This window comes from Sorex fumeus, unplaced genomic scaffold (assembly GCF_029834395.1).
Source record: "Sorex fumeus unplaced genomic scaffold, SorFum_2.1 ptg000122l, whole genome shotgun sequence".
NCBI lineage: Eukaryota > Metazoa > Chordata > Mammalia > Eulipotyphla > Soricidae > Sorex > Sorex fumeus.
Genome location: NW_026606179.1, coordinates 55,460,349 through 55,482,909, shown reverse-complemented (window position 1 = coordinate 55,482,909; position 22,561 = coordinate 55,460,349). Strand labels below are relative to the sequence as shown.

The 22,561-nt window shown below is 54.9% G+C and overlaps 1 protein-coding gene across 1 annotated transcript; it reads left to right on the top strand.

Moving 5' to 3' along the window:
* Positions 1 to 3,068: 3,068 nt before the first annotated feature.
* Positions 3,069 to 13,342, top strand: ADAT1 (adenosine deaminase tRNA specific 1). The gene is made up of 9 exons (XM_056136139.1): positions 3,069 to 3,237; positions 3,449 to 3,517; positions 4,673 to 4,727; positions 4,949 to 5,079; positions 8,060 to 8,579; positions 9,392 to 9,537; positions 9,944 to 10,043; positions 10,882 to 10,968; positions 13,165 to 13,342. Exons 1-9 carry the CDS (start codon positions 3,069 to 3,071, stop codon positions 13,295 to 13,297), a joined length of 1,410 nt encoding a protein of 469 aa, XP_055992114.1. The 3' UTR covers positions 13,298 to 13,342.
* The last annotated feature ends 9,219 nt before the right edge of the window (positions 13,343 to 22,561 follow it).

Here is a 22,561-nt window from a genome sequence, read left to right as displayed (position 1 = left end):
AAGCAAGGCTTTTACCGTAAACCCCAGACTAAGTCCTCAGGCCAGTTTAGCTTTTCCTTCCCCATAGGGGATCCTGTCTCAAATCCCAATGACTTGCATCAAGACCATGCTTTACCTTTCCACTTGTCCCATTTTGATGCCGGGGTAGCTTTGCTGCTCGTCCCAGGTCCATTCAAGTCCTATGGCAGGAACCCCCTCTTTGGGGTGTTAGAAACCAAAGCCCGAGTCAAATCATTATGGATGCACAGTAGTAGATAGATGTCAGAGTGAATCAACTCCCAACTACTAGGGGCATAGCATTAACAGTCTGTGTTCGAGCAAAGAACATTGCTCGACACTAAAATATGACAAGGTTAAAGGGAAATAGAAAAAGCAAGTAACATTACACATATAAAATCCAGAAGCACCAGGTCTGACTTCAGAAGTAACTAAGCCTGACTTGGGGGATTTAGTAGCTAACAATGAGAGGTAAAGAACAAGGAAAGGTTAGAAATAAACTTGAAACTTGGGGGGATTAGGAGTGTTCATAAGAGCACTAAAGTTTCTCTGGAGGAAGGAAAAGGAGCACTTCACTAATGAAGCCTCAAGCAGTTAAGGGCCAGTATTCAACAGGGCCAGAACAGTAAGTAGTACAAGCCGATAAGTAAGGCTCATCCCTTGCACACACCCAAATCAGACCCAGGTTTGATCCCACACCACATTTGGTTCCTGAGCATCACCAGGAGTGGTGTACAGTCAGCAATAAGCCCTGAGCATTGTGGGTTGTGGCCAATATATATGTGTGTGTGTGTATATATATAATAAAATACCTCAACAATTTCTTAAAGTTTTGGTCACACATTGAAATAATGCGCTAATTAAGAAACAATTTCTAGCACCCCATAGGGCCAGAACAAAGGTGTGTCGCTCAAAGGTAATAAGCATTCATTTAATTCACTTGTCAGACTTTTTGAAGCATAGCATCTAGAAAAATTTTAATTACATACCTGGCCAAAACTGCATTTAGAGATCGACGGATATAAAACAGCTCTTCCCTAGACAAATTCTGACCGGCGTTCTAAGATCCACACTCTAGAATTCCGAGCTGCATCGCCGCACGCAGTTTGAAGTCACCTTCCACTGCAGTCTTGCTCACCCCTCCGTGCCCCGAGGGACAGCCCTCACCGGCGTGCCAGGGGAATCCTCGGCTGAAGGACTACAAGGCCCGGCGTGCACCGCGCGCCTGCGGGGCGGGGCCCGGGAGCGCCGCCTCTGTGACGTCACGTCTCTGCGCCGCGGGTTCGGCTCCCTCGGAGGGCGCGCGCCGTGGAGGTGGGCGGTGGGCGCGGCCCGGGGCGCGGGATCGGGGAATGTGGGGCCGAATCTTTCTGCCGGGTCGGGGGGCGTCCCTCTTGCCGGGCCGCTTCGTGGACGTGCCGTGGTCGCCGGGCCCGCAGTGGCCGAATGGACCCTCCCGTCGGGCTGCCCACCTTTGCTTGGCTTTGGGCGAGTTTCTCTGGCTAGTTGGAACCTTGTTGGGGTGTGAGGGGAACTTGTCTATTCAGCCTTTGCCTTATAAGTTTATTTCTGATCCTGGAAAGAGTGACTTTGGATTGCAGTGGACCCCAGATATCCGAATTTAATATATTTAAATTTAATTATTAAACAGAATAAGCGTTTAATGTATTTCAATATGTAATCAATTTTTAATATATTTGGGGGGTGACGGAGAGGGGGCGCTATACCCGCAGTGCTTGGTGCAGATTTTCTGCCTTCATTAAGCATCCTACTGTTTGTGATGGCCCCCAGAAATGAGGAAAACACCACCCAAAGAGAGGATTCTGGCCGCTCCTGTAAGTTTCTTTTGGTCCCTCCAACATGCTCATTCTGAATTTAAAAGTCACTGTTCGTTCCCGCCAGAATTTTGCCTTGAATCCCTGGTCTGGTTTACCATCACCGTGTATGACGTTGGTGGGCTTGCACTTGGGGCTGTCAAGGTATATTACATTTTCTAAGAGTTGACTGAGCAAAAATCAAGTGGGATCCAGTCACACCAAACGAATTGGTTAGGAGTGTCTGCCAACGAACCCAGGAACAGACTTACATAGACAAAATGCAAGCCTTACTCCTGGCCCTGTGCTCGGGGATCACTCCTGGCAGGGCTTAGGAAACTGGGGTTCCAAGGATCAAACCCAGTCACCCCTGTACTGTGTCTCCTGCCCTCTTTAGACCTGTTAGGAGAGATAAGGAAAGCGAAGTTAAGGGGGTTAGAGAGATAGCAGCGGGCAAGGCGCTCGTTCCCCCGGAGCACCACCAGTATCAGCCAGATTCCTGGGCATCACTGGGTGTGAAAACAGAAACAAGTCAACAACCACTGTCATCGTTAGGTGGCGCAAAGCCAGAACTTAAGCCGAGAAAGGCTTGTTTCCAGGACCCGCTGCCTCCAGCCCTGCCAGGCATGAAGGCGGCAGGTAAGAGCTCCGTGCTCACAGCTGTGTCCTGAGACATGAGGAGAAATTGTGTTGTTTCCAGAGGCAGCTCTGGAATCAGCGGATTTATAGATGGCGGGTAGAGTTCTGCTGTGAGATTAAGAAAAGGAAAATGCCCCTGAGAGGCAGGAAAAGAGTTCAGGTAGGAGAAGCCTCGTGGGAGGAGGGTCTGGCCAAGAGATTTGGTGCCCTCGCCAGGGAGAAGCCACGTGCTTGCCTCCTGATAGGTTTTGAACCACAAAAGGTTTTGATCGCCTTCCGGGGGGACGGGGAGATTTGGGGCTTTGATTTTTTCATTCAAGGAGCTGGGAGGTAGGAGCAGCAAAAGGCCAGAGATGGATGCAAAGTGGCCGCTCTGTTCTTTGCTGACCTGATGATGTTTGTGGCTTTTTTTTTGGGGGGGGGGGGGGTCACACCTGGCAATGCACAGGGGTTACTCCTGGCTCATGCACTCAGGAATTACTCCTGGCGGTGCTCAGGGGACCATATGGGATGCTGGGAATCGAACCTGGGTTGGCCGCGTGCAAGGCAAATGCCCTACCTGCTGTGCTATCACTCCAGCCTCTGTTTGTGGCTTTTGACCAGGGCCTGGGCGAGACCATGTGGACCGCGGACGAGATTGCACGGCTATGTTACGAGCACTACGAGACCCGGCTGCCCAAGCGGGGGAAGCCGGAGCCCGACCGCGAGTGGACGTTACTAGCGGCAGTGGTGAAGGTGCAGCCCACAGTGGACCTTGCCTGCAACGGCCCAGACAGACCTATGCAAGGTGAGCCCCGGGGCCTGCTCAGAAGCATAGCAGAAGCCGCCAGTGGCCACCAGGGGGTGCTGTGCGCTGTAGGCCTGGGATGACCCTGTGGGATGTATCGGCCAGGTGCGCCCAGGGGACTCCTCGGAAACCGTCTGCAGACTTGGAAGCTGAGCTCTGGGAACTGTTCCAATTCCAAGAGCTCTCTAACGGTCTGTCCCCCCACCCGCAGTGACAAAGGAAGTGGTCTCCATGGGAACAGGAACGAAATGCATCGGCCAGTCCAAAATGAGGAAGAGCGGTAAGCCTGGTCAGGGTCTCAGCGTGCAGAGACTGGCGGGCCCCCTGCTCCTGGTTCGGGGAGGGGGCCCTGGTGCCAAGGGGGCTTGTGGGAGTCCCCATTGGTAAGGACAAAGCTCATTTGAAGAGGGACAGACAAAAGTGGGAGCCAAGGCTGCCTGGCCACCTCCCAGAAGTTTCCTGGGAACTGGAGACATAGTTCATAGGCCGCCCCCCAGTTCAATCCCTGGTCTCCCATATGGTCCCTTGCGCACCTCCAGGAGTGAGCCTTGAGCACAGAGCCAGGAGTAAGCTCTAAGCACAGAGCCAGGAGTGATCCCTGAGCTCAGAGCCAGGCATGATCCCTGAGCCCAGAGCCAGGAGTGATCCCTGAGTCCAGAGCCAGGTGTGATCCCTGAGCCCAGAGCCAAGTGTGATCCCTGAGCCCAGAGCCAGGAGTGATCCCTGAGTCCAGAGCCAGGTGTGATCCCTGAGCCCAGAGCCAGGTGTGATCCCTGAGCCCAGAGCGAGGAGTGATCCCTGAGCTCAGAGCCAGGAGTGATCGCTGAGCCCAGAGCCACGCGTGAGCCCTGAGCACAGAGCCAGGAGTGATCCCTGAGCCCAGAGCCAGGAGTGATCCCTGAGTCCAGAGCCAGGTGTGAGCCCTGAGCCCAGAGCCAGGAGTGATCCCTGAGCACAGAACCAGGAGTGATCCCTGAGCTCAGAGCCAGGCGTGATCCCTGAGCCCAGAGCCAGGAGTGATCCCTGAGCTCAGAGCCAGGAGTGATCGCTGAGCCCAGAGCCACGCGTGAGCCCTGAGCACAGAGTCAGGAGTGATCCCTGAGCCCAGAGCCAGGAGTGATCCCTGAGTCCAGAGCCAGGTGTGATCCCTGAGCACAGAACCAGGAGTGATCCCTGAGCCCAGAGCCAGGCGTGAGCCCTGAGGGACATAGGAGATGTCTGGCGACATTACTGGTTGTCATGGGGAGAGGGGAGAAGAGAACGTGAATCACCCCTAGTGAGTAGAGGCGGGGATGCTGCCCAATGTCCTCCAGAGGCCAAGAGTATGGGGAGCTGCACTGAGCTGAGACACATCTGTCGTGGCTTCCCTGCGTGTGGGCGAATGGGGTCTTCCGCTCTGGAGACCAGGTCTCCTCATGGTGTCCCTTTGCCCCAGGAGATGTCCTCAATGACAGCCACGCTGAGGTCATCACCAAGAGGAGTTTTCAAAGGTAAGTCCATGGCCCCGAAGAGTGAGGCCGGGGCGGGGGCGGGGAGGAGGCAGCGACTGGACCGGGACCCCAGAGCCCTGGGTCACAGCTGCCCGGACTCAGCAGAGCTGCGGCATCTGGGTGCTTCTCCCCGCCCAGGGGTCAGCAGCGGCCCCGGCCAGTCTTGTCCCGTCCGTCCCGTGGAGCCGGGTGGTTCCTTCTCATGTCCTGCTCCCCGCCAGGTACCTCCTCCATCAGCTGCAGCTGACCGCGGCCGGGCAGGGGAAGAGCATCTTCGTCCCGGGGACGCGGAAGGGGCAGTGGAGACTCAGGCCCGGCCTCTCGTTTGTCTTTTTCTCCAGCCACACGCCCTGTACGTAAGCCTTTGGGGGAATGTTGCGTCGTCTACTCTCTGCTATCTGAATCGCTGATTCATTTCTTAAAAAGCAAAACAGCGGGGCTGGAGCGATAGCACAGCGGGTAGGGCGTTTGCCTTGCACGCAGCCAACATGGCCAACACAGGTCCGATTCCCAGCATCCCATGTGGTCCCCCGAGCACCGCCAGGAGTCATTCCTGAGTGCATGAGCCAGGAGTAACCCCTGAGCATCGCCGGGTGTGACCCAAAAAGAAAAAGAAAAAGCGTAATAACCATAGCGCCGACAGAGTCGCAGCTCTGACCAGTGGCAGGGCCTCTGCGGGAGGGACTGTGCACCTCATCTCTGCTGGCGGGGGTGGGGGCGGGGGGGTGTGCCCCTGGCTTCTACTCCAGCGCCAATCAGGATGGTAAACTTCAAGCCGACACCCCACCAGGCCCGAGAGCCACTGTGGGACTCGGCAGCCAAAGCCTTGACTCTCCCGTGGTCGATCCTGAAACGTGTCTTGTTCTTGCATTGGGCCTCCCATCTCCTGCTTGTCTGCCGCTGTGTGACGGGGATTAAGAGCAGCCCCTGGGGCCCGAGCTAGAGCACAGCAGGCAAGATGCCTCACCTCCCACATGGTTCCCTCCCCGCCTCACCAGGAGTGATCCCGGAGTGGCCCCGAGCGCCCCCAGTGTGCCTTCCCCCGCCCTCAAGGAGAGTGACCTCCATCTGGCCCTGAAAGCAGGGAGAAGGGACATCCATGGGCAGCTCGGGCTAAATCTTTTTGTTGTTTGCTTTTTTGAGGGGCTACACCTGCCGGCGCTCAGGACTTACTCCTGGCTCCATGCTCAGGGATCACTCTTGGTGGGCTCAGGGATGCCGGAATCGAACCCAGGGAGGCCGCATGCAAGGCAGACGTCTACCTGCCATACTTTTCTCGGGCCCCGGCAAGGGATAGCCTTGATGAGTTCCAGGAGGCAGAAGGATCAGACCCAGTCCAGATAGCGGTTTCTGCCTTCTCTTTTCCTTGACAAGGGAGAAGAGTTTCTTCCTTCTGTAGACAGCTCAGTGATGGCAGTAAAGTAGCCTCACCCTGAAAGCTTTGGAAAAAAAGGACATAAACTTTCCCTCTGGGTATCAGACTTCATAAGTGACACATGGGACCTAAATAATAATAGCTCGAGTGGCCGGGCTCAGGCTCTGCATGCAGGAGGACCCGAGTTTGATCCCCCGCACCACATGAAACAAACAAACAAAAAATATATATACAAAACAGCCCTCTCCTGCTCTTACGATCTGGGAATTTGATGAGACTGAAAGTGGTCCAAACCCATCAGTCCAGTGCCGCCAGCTGGGAGGTAGAGTTTGCAGAAAGAACCACCCCGGGAGCATCACCCACCGCCCTGGCGTTCCTTCCCTGTACGATGGGCTGTTTGGTATCTGCACAGCTGCTGCACCTTTGTGCATTTGATCCGCAGGAGCCTGCCGCCGAGTCCAGGCATCTGTCAAGATCAAATCTCAGAGCTGCTGGGGCAGGGGGGGTTGGCCCCCATGAACCCAGAGTCAGTGTCACCTTGTGAGGGCTCTGGAGAGCTCCGGCCGGCTGCTGGCAACACTCCCGCCGTTCCATCTCCTGCCTTCCCTCTCACCCGTGGGGCTGCAGGTGGATGACTGACGCTCTGGGAAAGTGCCACCCTCGAGGGGTGCATTGGAGGCAGCAGCTCCCTTCTTGGGGGCGGGGGGGGGGGGGCGCTGTACTGTACCTGGTTTCCTGCATGGAGTCGGTCAGAAACGGCTGCCCAGCAAAGGAAAGGCCAGTGGGTGGTCACTGCGGTCTGTGGACTTAGAACATGCACCAGCAAGCTGTGCTTAACTGTGAGATAAAACACACACTTTGGGGTTTTTTTTGTTGTTGTTGTGGTTTTGGTTTGGTTTGGTTTTTGAGTCACACCCGATTGTACACAGGGCTTCCTCCCGGCTCTGTGCCCGGGGATCTCTCTTGGCGGCTCTGGAAGCTGTCTGTGGTACCTAGGATCAAACCTGGGTCAGTCACGTGCAAGACAAGAGCCCTACCCAGTACCATCATTTTGGCCCCAATCAAATGCTTTTGTTTGCCAAGGCATCTTGGGACAGGGTAGCATTCCACTAAAGTCACTTGGGAAGCCATGCTCATCCTGAATTCAGTTAGGGATGCTCTCCTGGTCCAGAGAGCAGTCTGGAGATCTTCTGAAGGTTCAGATTGGGGACATGAGGGCTAGTGGTATCTGGTACTACGTGGTATCTGGTATCTGCTTCCAAGAGGACACCCCCAAGATGAGGTATCTAGTCCTCAGTGCCAGTGATGTAGAAGTGGAGGAATCCTGGCCTAAAGTCCCTGGTAAATATCTTGGTAAAATATTCCATTTCAGGGGGGTGGAATGATAGTACAGCAGGGAGGGCACTTGCCTTGCATGCAGCCAACCAGGATTCGATCCCCGGCACCACACAGGGTCCCCCAAGCCCTTCAGGAGCCATCCCTGAGTGCAGAGCCAGGAATATGCCCCGAGATCACTGGTTGTTGCCCAACAAACAAAACATAAAAAAAAAAAACATCTGTTTGGGGCAAGAGAGAGTGAGAGAGAGTACATGCAGCCTGGCCCCAGCCCGGTTCCCAGCACTGCCTGGGCCTCTGAGTGCCTCTGGGAGCTTCCCGAGCACAGGGCCGGGAGCAGCAGGGTATTAGCATCCCCCCAAAAGTTGCAGTTTCTCGGCTCTCCTCCCAGAGCTTCTGCCCCCTGGGGTCTGGAGTAGGCTCGGCCTGAGCCCCACCAGGACCTGAGGATGGTGCTAGCCATGACCCTGCAGAATGTTCATTTCCAACAGGGGCTTTGGAGCTGGTGTGGGCCCAGTGGGAAGCGGACAGCTGGACAAGTCCTGGGGCTTCAGCGGGTCCCTGGGGGGGCCACCGTGGTGGGCCCGGCGAGACCCCTGGCTCAGGGACGGCATCTGTGCAGGTGGCGACGCCTCCATCATCCCCATGCTGGCGCCGGAAGATCAGCCGTGCCATCCGGTTGGTGGAGAGGACGCCTGGACCCCCACCAGGGAGACCGTCACCTGCGAAGACCCCGACGAGCCTGCGAACAAGAGGATGAGGCGTGATCCCGGGCCTCCTGCCTCGGAAGCTGCCCGTGGCGCGGGCCACACAGGAGACAGTGGCCAGGCCCCGTCTAGTCCCGGCCGGCCCGCAGTGGTGGACGTGTATCGGACAGGGGCCAAGTGCGTGCCCGGGGTGCCCGGGGACTCACGCCTGCCCGGGGCCGCCTACCACCAAGTGGGGCCACTCCGGGTGAAGCCAGGCCGGGGGGACAGGACCTGCTCCATGTCCTGCAGTGACAAGCTGGCACGGTGGAATGTGCTCGGGTGCCAGGGAGCACTGCTGATGCACTTCCTGGAGGAGCCTGTCTACCTGTCCGCCGTGGTCATCGGGAAGTGCCCGTACAGCCAGGAGGCCATGCAGAGAGCACTGACTGGCAGGTGAGACCCGGGGGTTCCCGCATGGACTCCCCAGACGGCCGCCAGCACCTGCAGTCCCCGCAGCTCCTAGGGAGGCAGGTCGGGCAGTGGCATCTTTAGAGACGCGAGGAGGGGCCAGGTGGGATGCTCGCCGCGCACGTAGCCGACCCAGGTTCCATCTCCAACACCCCAGATGGTTCCCCGAGCCTCCTCAGGAGTGGCCCCTGAGCACCACTGGGTGTGCACCCCCCCCACACACACACACTTGAAAAATGATGCAGAGGGAGAAAATGAAAATTTGGGGGCCCAGGCTGTAACTCAGTGGCGGAATACTGCTTTGGGTACCTCAGGCCCTGGGTTCAATCCCTAGTTCTGCGGAAAAATAAGGACTTTGTTCCTTTTACTTTGGTTTTGGGCCACACCTAGTGGTGTCAGGGCTTCCTCTTGTCTCTGCGTTCAGGGATACTCGTGGTGGGGCTCAGGGGGCCATTTGGGGTGCAGGGGATGGGACTCGGGTCAGCTGCTGGCTGTAGTTACTCCAGCCCCAACTTTTAAAAAATTAATAAACCTTGGGGCTGAAGAGAGAATACAACAGTTAAGGGGCTTGCCTTGCATGTGGCTAACGTGGGTTCAATTCGTGACATCCGTATGGTCCCCAGAGCACCTCTGTAATTTGAGTGCGGGGCCAAGAGTGACCCCTGAGCATCATCAGGTGTGACCCAAAAACTAAAATAAAAGTTTTATAATCCAGGAGCACGGATGTGGTGGCAAGGCCAGATACCCCTTTTCTCTAGGGGCGCGCTTAAACCGAGTGCACCTTCCCTCTCATTTAGGTGTCAGAACGTCTCATCTTTGCCCAGCGGCTTTGAAGTTCGAGAAGTGAAGATCGTGCAGTCCAGTGAGCTGTTTGCGCAGAGCCGCCGCGCGGTGCAGGCCAGGAGGGCCGATGGTGCGGGTCGGCTGGTTCCCTGTGGGGCTGGTAAGGGACCCAGATCCACTTGCTTGGGACGGTTTTGTCTGGAAACTTCAGTGGCCTGAGAGGGCCTGGAGAGACCCACAATGGGTCAAGGTTGTGCTCTGGGTGACCCTGAGCAAGTCTCTAAAACAAACAAAAATTCCTGGGGCTTGGAGCGATAGCACAGCGGGTAGGGCGTTTGCCTTGCACGCGGCTGACATGGGTTCAATCCCCAGCATCCCATATGGTTCCCCGAGCACTGCCAGGAGTGATTCCTGAGTGCAGAGCCAGGAGTAACCCTTGAACATTGTCGGATGTGACCCAAAAAGCAAAAAAAAAAAAAAAAAAAAAGATGAAAATGAAAAAGGCGCCTTTGGCATTTTCAGAACATGAAGCCGCTTTTCAGAACGTGGTACCTTCCCTCTTGTAGCCATCAGCTGGAGTGCAGTTCCCGATCAGCCCCTGGACGTCACTGCCAACGGCTTTCCCCAGGGGACAACGAAGAAAGGGATGAGAAACCTTCAGGCCAGGTACAGCTTTTGGGCCAGGAGACAGTGGCTGGCCCCTCACTCCTGTAATTCCAGAATATTCTGGCTGTTACCCGTTGTTCCCCAAATAACACCCCTGTACTCCCCACCCCTCCCACTCTCCTCATCCCTGGATGTATCTGCCCTGAACATCAAGTCACTGAGCCATCCAGTGAGCGACCCTGTGTGTCCAGCTGCTTTGACATGACTGGTGTTTTGCAGACTCACCCACCGGGGAGCCTGTGTCCTTCCTTTATGGGATTGATCTGGCCTCTTAGCACCTCTGGTTCATCCATTCATCCCTAATTAGATGTTTATCAATGGGACTTTTGGGGACTTTGGGGGAGTTTCTCTCTTGGCCATCGTGAGTTAATGCTGCCATGAGCGTTTATATACCAGATTCTGGGGAACCGTCTGTTTTCGGATCTCTGGGTATGCAGAGAGCGGAATCCTGACGCTAGTCTGTGTTTAGCGTTTTGAGGAACTCCTGCGTGGTTCTCGGTGTGACACACCTCAGTGTGGCCCCAAGTGCCATCTCTGACGACACCAACAGAAGCTGCCGCAGGGGCCTTGGCCGACTCCCGACTACGGTCTGATAGGCGCAGGGGACTGTCACCCACACCAGTCCTTACCCCATTTCAGCATGTCACCGTGGTGGTTTCTCTGCTGATGACACCGCCAATTTGAGCCTTGGAAAATCAAGTTTTCCTTTTTTTTTTTTTTTTTTTTTGCCAAGTGGGGACTCTGGAACATTCCAAAGGGAACACCACGTGATGCTTCATGTCTTTCTGTGATAGAGCCGGGTCCACAGCAAATACCGACCCTGTCTTTTTCCCAACAGATCCCAAATCTGCAAAGTAGAGCTCTTTCAGGCATTCCGGAAGCTACTCGCCAGCATCCCTGAGGACCAGTGGCCGGACTCGCTCAGGTGACGCCGCTGGCCTGGCTTTTGCCCACTGTGGCTGAGTTTGGCAGGAGGCCTGTCCGGGAGCCATATTAACTGGCCTGTGCTCTGCCCTCCACAACCCCCTGGGTAGCGCTCAGCATGATGCAGGGGGCGGGGCTGGTGGCTGGGGGTATGGAGCGTCAGGAGACAGGGGGTGGTCTGTATAGAACAGGCAGGTGGGGTGGTCCGTGTAGGGTATAAAGTACAGGCAGGTGTGGCTGGTCTGTATAATACAGGCAGGTGGGGTGGTCTGTCTAGGGTATAAGGTGCAGGCAGGTGGGGTGGTCTGTGTAGGTACAGGCAGGTGAGGGTCTGGCCCCCAAACTGCCACTCACTTCAGATCTCAGCTACAAGCCAGCCACTGTCCCCAACCAACCCCACTGCCACTTGCCCGGATGAGGCCATTCAGTGAACGTTCCGAGTTAGAGAAGCACTTTATTTGCCTCTTGTAAAGGTTGCAAGTCTGCCCGGCCTGTCTGAGGAACTAGGGTTGCGACTCCGAGGGAGGGACAGTTCTTTGAGGTTTCCAGACACAGAATGGGGAAGGGAATTGATTCTTTTTGGTTTGGGGGGGTGGAGTTACACCCCCGAGTGCTCGGGCGCCGTCCTGCTTCTGCTGTGCCTGTTACCCTATGCCACAGCAGTCTGGGTTTGGGTTTGAGTTTTAGGGCCACACGGAGCCACGCTTTGCGCTTAGGGCTTACTCCTGGCTCTGCTCAGGGATCACTCCTGGAGGTGCTTGGTGGGACCAAATGGGATACCAGGGATCAGACTTGGGTTGGCGGCCTGCAAGGCAAGTTCCCTACCCACAATAGTATTATTCTGGCCCCAGGAGGGTTTTTTTTTTTAACCATAGCCTTAAAAAAAAATAACTTTTTTGATTACTTTTGTATTGGGGTCATACCTGGCTGAGCTCAGGGGGTGCTGGCATCAAGCTGGGACCTCCTGCAGGCAAATCATCTGCTCCTGCCTTTTGAACCATCTCCAGCTCGACAGAAGCTGTTTTTAGGAAATTGGGGCTCAGGTGAAATAACATCACTGTCTGCTAGACTGAGCCGCGTTGCTGAAGTGACCTGGGTCTCTCCTCAGGCCTTGGTGAAAAACCAAAGAATCAGAGCAGAATCAGGGTAAAGCGGTTGGGAAGAAAGGCAGTAAGGCTCGATCTTCTCCGCTTGCCAACTCTGAGGGAGCAAGGGCAGGGCCCAGTCAGCGCTGAGGCCTGAGAAGTCGGCCTCAACTTTGATCGCTGGCTGAAGGCGAGACTCGCATCAGAGATTGTTTTGGGGGCCTGAGTGTCACAGGCACTGCCCAGCGCTGTCGCAGCAGCTGAAGGGACCCAGGAGAATGGGAAGTGCCTGGGTTTGTTTGGAGAAATGCAGCCGAGAGGTTTCTAACAGCCTGATCCTCTGGTACATGGGCCGGAGAGATAGGACAGCAGCGTCAGGGCTTGCCTCGCATGCGGCCCACCCAGGTTTGATTCCCGGCATCACATACGAGTCCCCCTGCCCCACCCCAGGAACAGTCCCTGGGCACAGAGTCAGGAGTAAGGGGATGAAGCGATCGTATAGCGGGTAGGGCATTTGCTATGGCTGCCCAGGTTCAATTCCCGGCATCCCATATAGCCCTCCAAGTACCACCAGGAGTAATTCCTGAGTACAGAGTCTCCTGAGCATCTCTGAATGTGACCCAAAAAGCAAAAAACAAAAAACAAAGCCAGGAGTAAGCCCTGAACACTGCCAGGTCTGGCCTAAACCCAAAAGAGAAAAGGCAAATACAGAGCCTCTGGTGGCAATGGTCAGCACTGAGAAAAATCTAAGCCAGAGAGTAGGACACTTGGGGTCAGAGAGAGCTCAAAGGAGCCCGCTGCCCGGGGCCAGACCCTGGCACCACTGGCTTGCCCTCCCCCCACCCCGTTCCCCAGGACATTTTACCTATGATCACATGCTCACAGGAGCACATGCTCCATGTGGATCACAGGGACATAGTCTGAATCTCACACACCGTGGTGCCAGCAACAGCTGCCCCTTGAGTGACTCCCATGAGAGGACACGGAGCGTGCCACAGCCCTCCTGTTCCTGAGTCTTCTAATATTTGCACCCTTCTGATGGCCCCAGCACCCCTGGGGCCACAGAGGGCAGCGGGCCCAAGAGCCTCTGCTTACTGGTGTGTGTGCATTAGGGCGCAGACGCTGGAGACATACCAGGACTACAAGGATGCCGCCTCTGCGTACCAGGATGCCTGGAGCGCACTCCGGAAGCAGGCCTTCGCCTCCTGGCTCAGAAGCCCAGCCGAGTACCAGCAGTTCCGATGAGATGGGAAGCATGCGGGCCTCCATGTCTGGGAGCCACTTCCTCCCCGGGAAGAGTCCCGGCCACGTTTCAGCTGATTCAGAAGATGGGGACAGGTTGGTGATTTCTCGGAGCTACGCATCTCTCCCAAGATGGAAGAAAATTGCATCACGGAACAACCTGCACTGGATGGAAACGCTCTCAGCTAATGTGGCATCTCGCTCATGCCCAGAACCTGCCCTCGCTTGGGGTTGATGCTTCCCGGAAACGTGAGAGCAGAAGGCGCCATGCTGGGACCTGGGCCGGGCTCTGTCAGTGCCCTGTGGGCATCGGGGAGGTCGGGCTCTGCACACACACTGGAGCTCTGCCTGACAAAGGGCATCTCTGCCCTGTCCAGCCGTCTTCCGTTGGAGGGCCACCCCACCTGCCTGAGCTAGCCGGGAAGTGTCTCAGACACTGCCCGCCAAGATCCACTCTCCTGTTGAACCCATGGCCGCCACGTGCTCTCAGCCCTCAGAGTGGAGCCTCCCTCCGCCTCGACCTGCTGTCGTGGCGAAAGGTTCCTGCTGCTGTTCGGTGGGTGCCCCGCGTCTTCCCACCGACGTTTCCTTCCTGAAAGACCAAGAGACATGCCTCCCGTGAGCAACCGACCCAGCCGCCAGGCCTATGGCATTGGGGTCCAGCCCTTCTGTTTGGCTCTCAAGCTCTTCCCCTCCAACTGCTGACTGAAAATGGAAACTGCCCCGAGTACGGGGACCAACTGTGTTTCTTGGGCGTATCTGTTTTTAAGTATTTTAAACAGTTTTATTGACAATAAAGTCACATATCATGAAATTTAGGGGTTTTTGGAATTCCCGCAAAGCAGCCGTCTCCTTAATCAACTTTAGGAGTTCCTTGTGAGGAAACTGCACAGTGCGCTCTCGGACCCTGTACAATGCCTACTAGCTGTCACTTCTCATTTTGCCTCCCCCCCCCCCCCCGCCCTCCGCCAAAGTGATAAGCTACTTTCTGTCTCACAGATCCATCTGTTCCAAACCTTCCATAGGAATGGAATCCTCGAGAATTTGGTGTTTTGTGGCTGACTTCTTTCCTTTAATGTCTTCAAGAGTCAGGCAGTGTGGCATGGCCCGCACTTGCAGTTCCACGGCGGTTTTAGGACTTGTTTGCCCCAGGCATCACTGACGGACGTTGAGGTCAGCGGTTGTCCCTGTCTTTTCAGCTCTTGGGAACAAACTACTTTGAACATTTGTGCACAAGTCTGAGTGAGAACACAAGCCCTCTTTCCTCCATAAATTGCAGAATTAAGACTCGTTCCTCCTAACCAGCTCCTGGTCTCTTGTTTTGTTTCACAGTAGCAGGACCACACCCCTAGCCTCGCATGTGCAAAGCATGGGCCACATCCCGAGCCCCTAACAGCCCTGATTTTTTTTTTGTTTTCAAAATAAATCCTTTGAGGGGCCAGAGCGATAGTGCAATGAGTAGGACATTTGCCTTGCACGTGGCCAGTCTGAGTTCAATCCCATATGTTCCCTGAGCACCGCCAGGAGTGATTCCTGAGCATCTCTGGGTAAGGCCCAGAACACTTCTCCAAAAAACAGAAAGTGAAAGAAATCTGTCTGTTTTGCCAGGTACTCGCTCAGCATAGAAACCCAGAAACCACTAACGGGGTCACAGGGGCAAAGAGGAAGGTTGGGCCCAGCAGTGGAAGGAAACTTCTCACTGGATACTCTTTAGATTTTATTATATTAGAATCTTTAAGACACGTTAATACAGTGCCTGTTTAAAAATTTTCTTAGAAATGAAAAAAAAAAGTAATGGAGAAATATTTTCCTATTTCAACTATAGAAATAGGGCTGGGGAGAGCATGGTGGGCCGAGAACCAGCTTTGCATGCTGCAGACCTGAGTTCCAGTCCCAGTACCACTTGGGGGGCCCACCACGCACTGCCATGAGTGACCTCTGAGCATGGAGCCAGGAGTAGCCCTGACACACACATACAGAACTAGAGGAGCCCCAGGAAATACCCCAGCGACACTGCAGGGACGAGAGCATGTCTGACCTCAGGGGCCACCGCCGGCCTTACACTGCCCCAGACTCACAGCCACGTGTCCACTCCTTCATCTTCACAAGTGACTGTTCCGAGACTGCGTGATTTCCCTTTTTCTGAAAGGCCGACTTCAGTCGTTTGGTGTTTGTTCCGTGCGCGGTTTCTGGGGTGACGTGCCTGGTGAGCCGTGGGGTGCCAAGCGTGAGCTCAGCGTCTGGGGCAGCGAGGCCGCCTGCTTCTGCGGGAGGGGACGCTGCCAGCTGGGCGCATCCTGCTGCGGCGTGGCCGTGGCGGGGGCAGGAGGGGGGGTTTGGACAGGGGACGTGGCCTCCACCTGGACCTGGCAGCAGCTTCTGGCTCTGAGACAATGTTCCGCGCCGGCCCTGCCAAAGTTCTCCGGCTCCCCGGCCGAGAGCAGACGCTGCGGGCGGTATTTATTACCTCGAGCCGCTGGCCGCTGTGCATGGTGGGGGCGACACGGGGCTGTTTAAAGGCGTCGCGAGACAACAGGAGGGAACCTGCTAGCAAGTAGAGGTTCAGTGTGCACTTCACGGGCCCCTGCAGTTCTCTTTGGAGGAGGGAGAGTGGGGTTGGGGGGGGGGTGGGGGAGTAGGACTGGGAGGCCACACCCCAGCAGTGCTCAGGGGCTCTTCCTGGCTACTCAGGAGTGACCCCGGGGGGTGCTCAGGGGACCAGATGTGGTGCTGGGTGGTCACCTGCAAGGCCAGTGGCCTCCCGTCTGTGCTGCCTCTCCAGGCAGTTCTGTCCAGGGAGACCAGGGGCCATCCTGGGGGAGAGCAAGCCGCAGACGGTACCGGTCAGGTGTGTTTTGGAGAGAACGGGCTGGTACCTGGGGTAAAGATGAGGAAGAAAGGCTGGGCGGACAGGGTCGCGGGGGCCTTGCAGGTGACGCGATGTTGTGGTCTGTTCCACAGTGCCTGCGGCCCACCCTGGGTCTCCGGCAGGAAGAGCCTATGCTCTGGCCGCTGAGAAATGTTTTGTTCTTACACGGGTAGATATTTATTAAGCTCTACCCTTCAGGTCTATGCATTTTGTTTGTCATTACCCCTCAGTTGTTTTTTTTTTCTTTTTGGGTCACACCCAGCAATGCACAGGGGTTGCTCCTGGCTCTGCACTCAGGAATTACCCCTGGCAGTGCTCGGGACCATATGGGATGCTGGGAATCGAACCCGGGTCGGCCGCGTGCAAGGCAAACGCCCTACCCGCTGTGCTATCACTCCAGCTGCACCCCTCAGTTTTAAAAATGTTTTTAAAAATCACCATGTCCCGGTGGAGCAATACTCCTGAGCACTGACAGGAGTAATTCCTGAGTGCAGAGCCAGGAGTAACCCCAGGTGTGACCCCCCCCCAAAAAAAAACACCATATCCTTGGGGGCCAGAGAGATGGTATGGAAGATAGGCCACTTACCTTGCAAGTGGCTGCCCTGGGTTTGATCCCTGGCAAACCAAAAGTTCCCTGAGCACTGCCAGGAATGAGCTCTGAGCACTGCTGAGTGTAGTCCCCCCGGCCCCCCGCAAAAAAAAAAAAAAATTGTTTTAATTTTTAATCACATGTGCTTAGTAATTACTTGGTAGAGTTGAATCGGCTCTGGTCTAGACATTTAAGTGATTATGTTCTAGTACCAACTCGGCCATTTCCTAGTAAATGTGGGGGAAATTCCCTCTGCTTTCCAACCTGTCGCCTGGGCCACAAAACGTGGTTCCAATTAGGAGGCTCCGTGTAAGTTTTCGATCTCCAGGTAGGATTTCTCATAATTCTTAATTGGGCACAGAAGGCACAGAGAGACTTTCTCCAGGAAACCAGGCTTTGGGGGTGGGTAGGCGGTGGCTGGCCCCCTGGGCTCTGAACAGGGGGGCCAGGCTTCTTGTCCCTCATTCCGATGAGCCAGCGAGGTTAGAAACCAGCTTTGGGGGTGAATACGCAGGTTCTGCACCCTCCCGGCCTGGGGACGTGGCCTGATGGGAGAAGCAGAGGCAAGAGTCCAGGGGCCCGCCTGCTGGGTTCCAGACATCGTCCCCGAGCCCGGGCTGGGCTCCAGGCAGAGAGAACTGCACAATGGAAACTGTGATGGCTGTTAGCTCAGCAGCCAGGAGAGTGAAAAGCGCCTCGAATCCTGTGCCAGGGGAGCCGGGTGGTGGGCCCCTGGCCCCTGACCACAGCGCCCCTGCTCCCCTATCTTGCCACAGTCCACAGCAAGGCCTGCCCGCACCACCTCTCCGGGACACCCCGGGAATAGCACCGTGGCAGCCCCAGTTTGCCCCGCCAGAGGCTCCCTCAGCCGTGCTCTGCCCGCTCGCTCCCCGCCCCACCCAGCCTGCCGTGGAAAGCAGGAGACTGAGCTCCTTCCTCCCTTCTTAGAGCTCACATCTGCCGTGTTCCCTGCCAGGCCCCCGCGCCCAGTGCTCGCGCATCAGCTGGAGGCCAGGGTTGCAGTGCTCGCCTCGTTTCCCAGAACTCACACTTGGTCGTTGTGGCACTGGGCTGTGCTGCCCGGGACCCAGCAGGCAGTGCCACCAGGAGGGGCTTGGGCCGTGGAACACTCCAGCTCTGGCCTGCAGGAGGGAAGCCCTAACACGGAGCCATCTCGGGCCGCCTGGCTCCTCGTTCTCACCAAGCTAAGGTGCTCCGGCTCTGCTCAGAGGCTCTTGGCTCTCAGGGGACTGGCCTGCCCCTGCTGTGCCCCGGAGCATGGCCAGGCCTTGGTGCACAGCCTGGTACAGGAGAGGAGCTGGCCCGGGACCCCCTGACTGCTCGGGAGCTGGTCCGACGACTCAGGGGGCGCTCATGTCTTTTCAAATGAATGCTGCTGTTCTTTGGATGCGTGCTGGGCAGTACGTGAGCTCCGGCAGGATCTGAATAAGTCTCCAGACTGTCTTCCCTGAGGCTGCCCCAGCGACACGCCCTCCATGTTCCCAGCAGCTCCACGCCAACGCTGCCTGTTTTGGGGTCTGTTCGATGCTGCTCTCTCGGTCTGAGATGCCCTCACTATCGCCCTGCTTTGCATTTTTCTGTTAAGTAGTTATGATGAAGACCTTTTGATATTGCTTCTGCTTCATCTTGTGTGTGTGTGTGTGTGTGTGTGTGTGTGTGTGTGTGTGTGTGCTTTTTGGGTGACACCTGGCAATGCACAGGGGTTACTCCTGGCTCTGCACTCAGGAATTACTCCTGGTGGTGCTCCGGGAACCATTATGGGATGCTGGGAATCGAACCCAGGTCAGCCGCGTGCAAGGCAAATGCTCCAGCCCCGCTTCTGCTTCATCCTCTGTGCTCTTTGGAGGAGTGTGTGTCCATCCCTCTGTCCAACACACAGAAGTATGTGTTCAATCCCGGGCACCGCATATGATCCCCTGAGTTTGCCAGGAGTGATCCCTGAGCACAGAGCTCCAGCCAAGAAACTACATTTTAAAAGCCAGATTGCCAATCTATTTTTATTGCTATTACAAATAAAGCTTTTTTTTTCTTCAATTATCTTTACAGGTAATAGCTATTTTCTCCTCTGTTCCAGTAATACTTTCTGTTCCAGCACTTACTACATTGCTTTGTTATTATTTGATTATGTGCTGACTTGTTTATCACATACCGTAAGCTCCCAGAGGAAGGACTAATGCTTTATTCAGACGATTTGTGCCCCAGTCTCCAGCAGTGTGAAGCCACTGCTAATAGGGTGGTTTGACGACGGTCTCTCTTCTTATATCTCAAGTTTGGGGGTTGGAAGATAGAAGAGCGGGTAAGCCGACTCCAGTTGCTCAAAATCGCACATGGTCCCGCAAACACTGCCCGGCGTGGCTCCCAGATATATAAATAAATCTCAAATTTGGTGTCTTCTGCCACTCGGCAGCAGTGTGGTTGTGGGACTTACATTGTATTTTTTCTTCTTCTTGGGTCACACCCGGCAATGCACAGGGTTTACTCCTGGCTCATGCACTCAGGAATTACTCCTGGCAGTGCGTGGGGGACCATATGGGATGCTGGGAATCGAACCCGGGTTGGCCACGTGCAAGGCAAATGCCTTTCCCGCTGTGCTATTGCTCCAGCCCCTACATTGTCTTAAAAGGTGTTATCTTTTTGAGATTATTTGTAGCTTTGGGGGGATTTTTTCTCAAGGGGTCACACCGAGCTATGCTAAGGTGTTACTCCTGGTGGTGCTCTGGAGACCAGGTGGGATGCTGGGGATCAAATCTGGGTTGCCACATGCAAGGCAAATGTCCTACCCACTGCACTATTGCTCTGGTCCCTAGATTAACTGTGATATGTAAATTAGCTAGGATCCAGGTTTTGAGGGGTATTATTTGGTTTGTTGGTTGGTTTTCGGTTATTGGACCACACCCAATGGTACTCAGGGCTTACTCCTGGCTCTGTGCTCAGGGATCACTCCTAGTGGCCAGTCGTGCCAGGGATCAAACTCAGATCTCCTCGTGCAAGGCAAGCATCCTACAGCTCTGGCCCCTGTTTAGCGTTTTTATAACACTTCTCTTTTGTTTTGGTTTTTTGGGCCACCACCAGCTATGCTCAGGGCTTAGTCTGGTTCTGTGCTCAGGGGTCACTCCTGGTGGGCTGAGGGGACTATATGGGCTGCTGGGATTGAACTTGAGTCAGCCGCATGCAAGGCTCTGAGATCACTTAACCTTCTTCCCTCTACTTCTCTAGTGCATCTGTGGGCATGTGGCTGTGAAGCAAACAGGAGTGTCTTTGAAGAGCTAACCGACTTCATGTGTATATGCCCTGTTCTGTTCTCCTGGCTGACAAGGGATTCACCAGCCATTGCCATCAGTCTGGGCCCCAGATAGGACGGAAACTGTCTGATGATTCCAGAGAGGCCAGCGTCCTCCCAGAGACATCCAGCTGTGTGCTGTGAAATGCTCTTCTCTCACTGAACTTGCTAAGGCTGGTGGAGCTTTCTGTATTTTCTCATAGCTCTAGGAAAACTACCTTGGGGGCCTGGAGAGAGTACAGCAGGTCGGGGCACTTGGCTTGCCTGCAGCTGACCGAAGTTCGACCCCAAGCACCTTATATGGTCCCCTGAGTCTTCCAGGAGTGACCGCTGAGCACAAAGCCAGAAAGGAATAAATCCTGACCACCACAGGATGTGACTGGAAAACGAGGAAGAAAAAGAAAGCTGCTTCAGAAGGCAGCCAGCACAGGGAGAGATGAGGGGACAGTGGGGAGAGCCACGCCAGGCCGGGGGGTGCCCGCCGTGGCCAGCACGGTGCTGCGTGCACAGGCGTGGTACCCGCCCTGCATCTCACTCATCCGGAAGTCAGTGTAAACTCGCTTCCAGTTGGAAACTGACACAGATTAGTGGGGCTTCCTCAAAGGCGTTTGCCTCCTGGGTGCCCCACGTAAGGGTCTCAGGAGGGTGTGACAGGCCCCTGCACACATGGACACTGGCATCCCCCCAGCACAGACACTGCACTGAGGGTCTGATCGTCACAGCGCGGAAGCGCGCCCAGAGCTGCGCAAGGTGGGCTTTGCCACCACTGGGCCTGGAGCTGTCTCAGCTGGAAGGGGACCGCGACAGAGGGGAGCTCTGGCTCTTGCGAGGCCTTCCTGTTCTGACCGGAGCCTTTTCCCTCTGGAAGCGGCTCCTTTGCCGAGGGGCTCCCCCTTCTCTAGGCGGTGCTTCATCTTCTGCATCTCCAAAGAGCTCGGTATTTGGTCCCAACGGGGTCTGGCCTTCTGCTTCTGGGCTAGTGACTAGGAGACTTGTTTTTAACTTAAAGGCCCATGATTTACAATTCTTAATCTCTCCCTCGCTCTCTCTCCCCCCTCCCCCCAACACACACACACACACACACACACACACACACATATGCTAGCAACAAAACAAAGAGGTGGTCTTGAGTCAGGTTGGGGTGGGGGATGGGGGAATCAAAAAGATGCTGCCAACAATAACAAAAAGTCAACTTTTCATCACAGTTAGGAAGCTAACACAGGATGGGATGATTAATTTGGTGACAAAAAAGCTCAAGGTCTTGGTTGCTTCCCAGTAGAGTTTGACAGTGATTTAACTACTTGTTCCCTGGTGGCTGGGTTATCCCTTCTTTATGATGTCACATCTGCATGGGGCTCTGGCCTCCAACACAGAAAGTAAAAAGTTTTTAGGTTGTTTTTAGGCCACACTCAGTGATGCTCAGGAATCTCTCCTGGTGGTGCTCAGGGGACATAGGGAATGTCAAGCTCAAACCTGGGTCAGCCATGAGCAAGGCAAGCATCCTACCTAGCATTTCTCCAGCTCGTTGATTTAGGAAATTAAACATTTTCTCTTAGAGGCATTGTCCTGGCAAGCCTAGACATATATGTGACTTTGTCTATTTTTGTTTGGGGAGGGCCACACCCTGCAGTGCTCAAGTTTACTCCTGTTTCTGCACTCAGGGGTCGTTCCAGGAGGAGCTGAGGGACTATCTGTGGAGCCCAGGGTTGAACCCATGTCAGCTGCATGCACGGCAAGCACCCTACTTGCTGTTCTGTCACTCTGACCCCCATGATTTATGAGAAATCATGGAACTAGTGGGTCTGGAAAATTTTTCTTTTGTTTTACAAAGGGATTGAAGAGCACCTCCCTGTATGGAGGTGGTTTATCACGACACACCGTGTAACAGTGAAAGACTGCAAATAATACAGGTACCTCTGACAGGGAACTAGGTAAGTGATAAAGAGAGAGCGACAGTGTAATACTGCTTGACAGAAAAATAGATGAAGACTCTCAGAACCTCTGGAAAGGGCACCAAGACAGCCTGTATGGTCCCGAGAGATGGCAATGTATGTATCTGTTTTCTTCTGTATGTATGTATGTGTTTCCTTCTGTATAAGAAAAAGTATAATAGCCCGGAGTAGCTTCTTGGTGGAAGCCTTGCCGTGTATATGGAAACCTTGGGTTCCATCCCCAGCACAAGAAAAACAAAAATAAGGGCACGTGTTCATATCTAATTGTACTTCCAAAGAGAAACTGAAGCAGTGAAAGTTATTTTTCCCACCAGGCACAGGGTGAGGGGAGCAAGAAGGCCATGGTGAGATCAGAATTTCTCAGTGTCTCCCTTATTTTGGTCCTGGTACCGGATGTTGTGGATCTACTAACCACTTTAAAAATCCCTCCTGATAGAAACTCTTTTCCCAGTCCGCAAACCCCCCACTCCCAACCCCTTCTGGCATCAGCAGATGTAGGACCTGCTTCTGGCACCCACCCAAACAAGGGCGAATAACGGACACAGTGACACTGTGA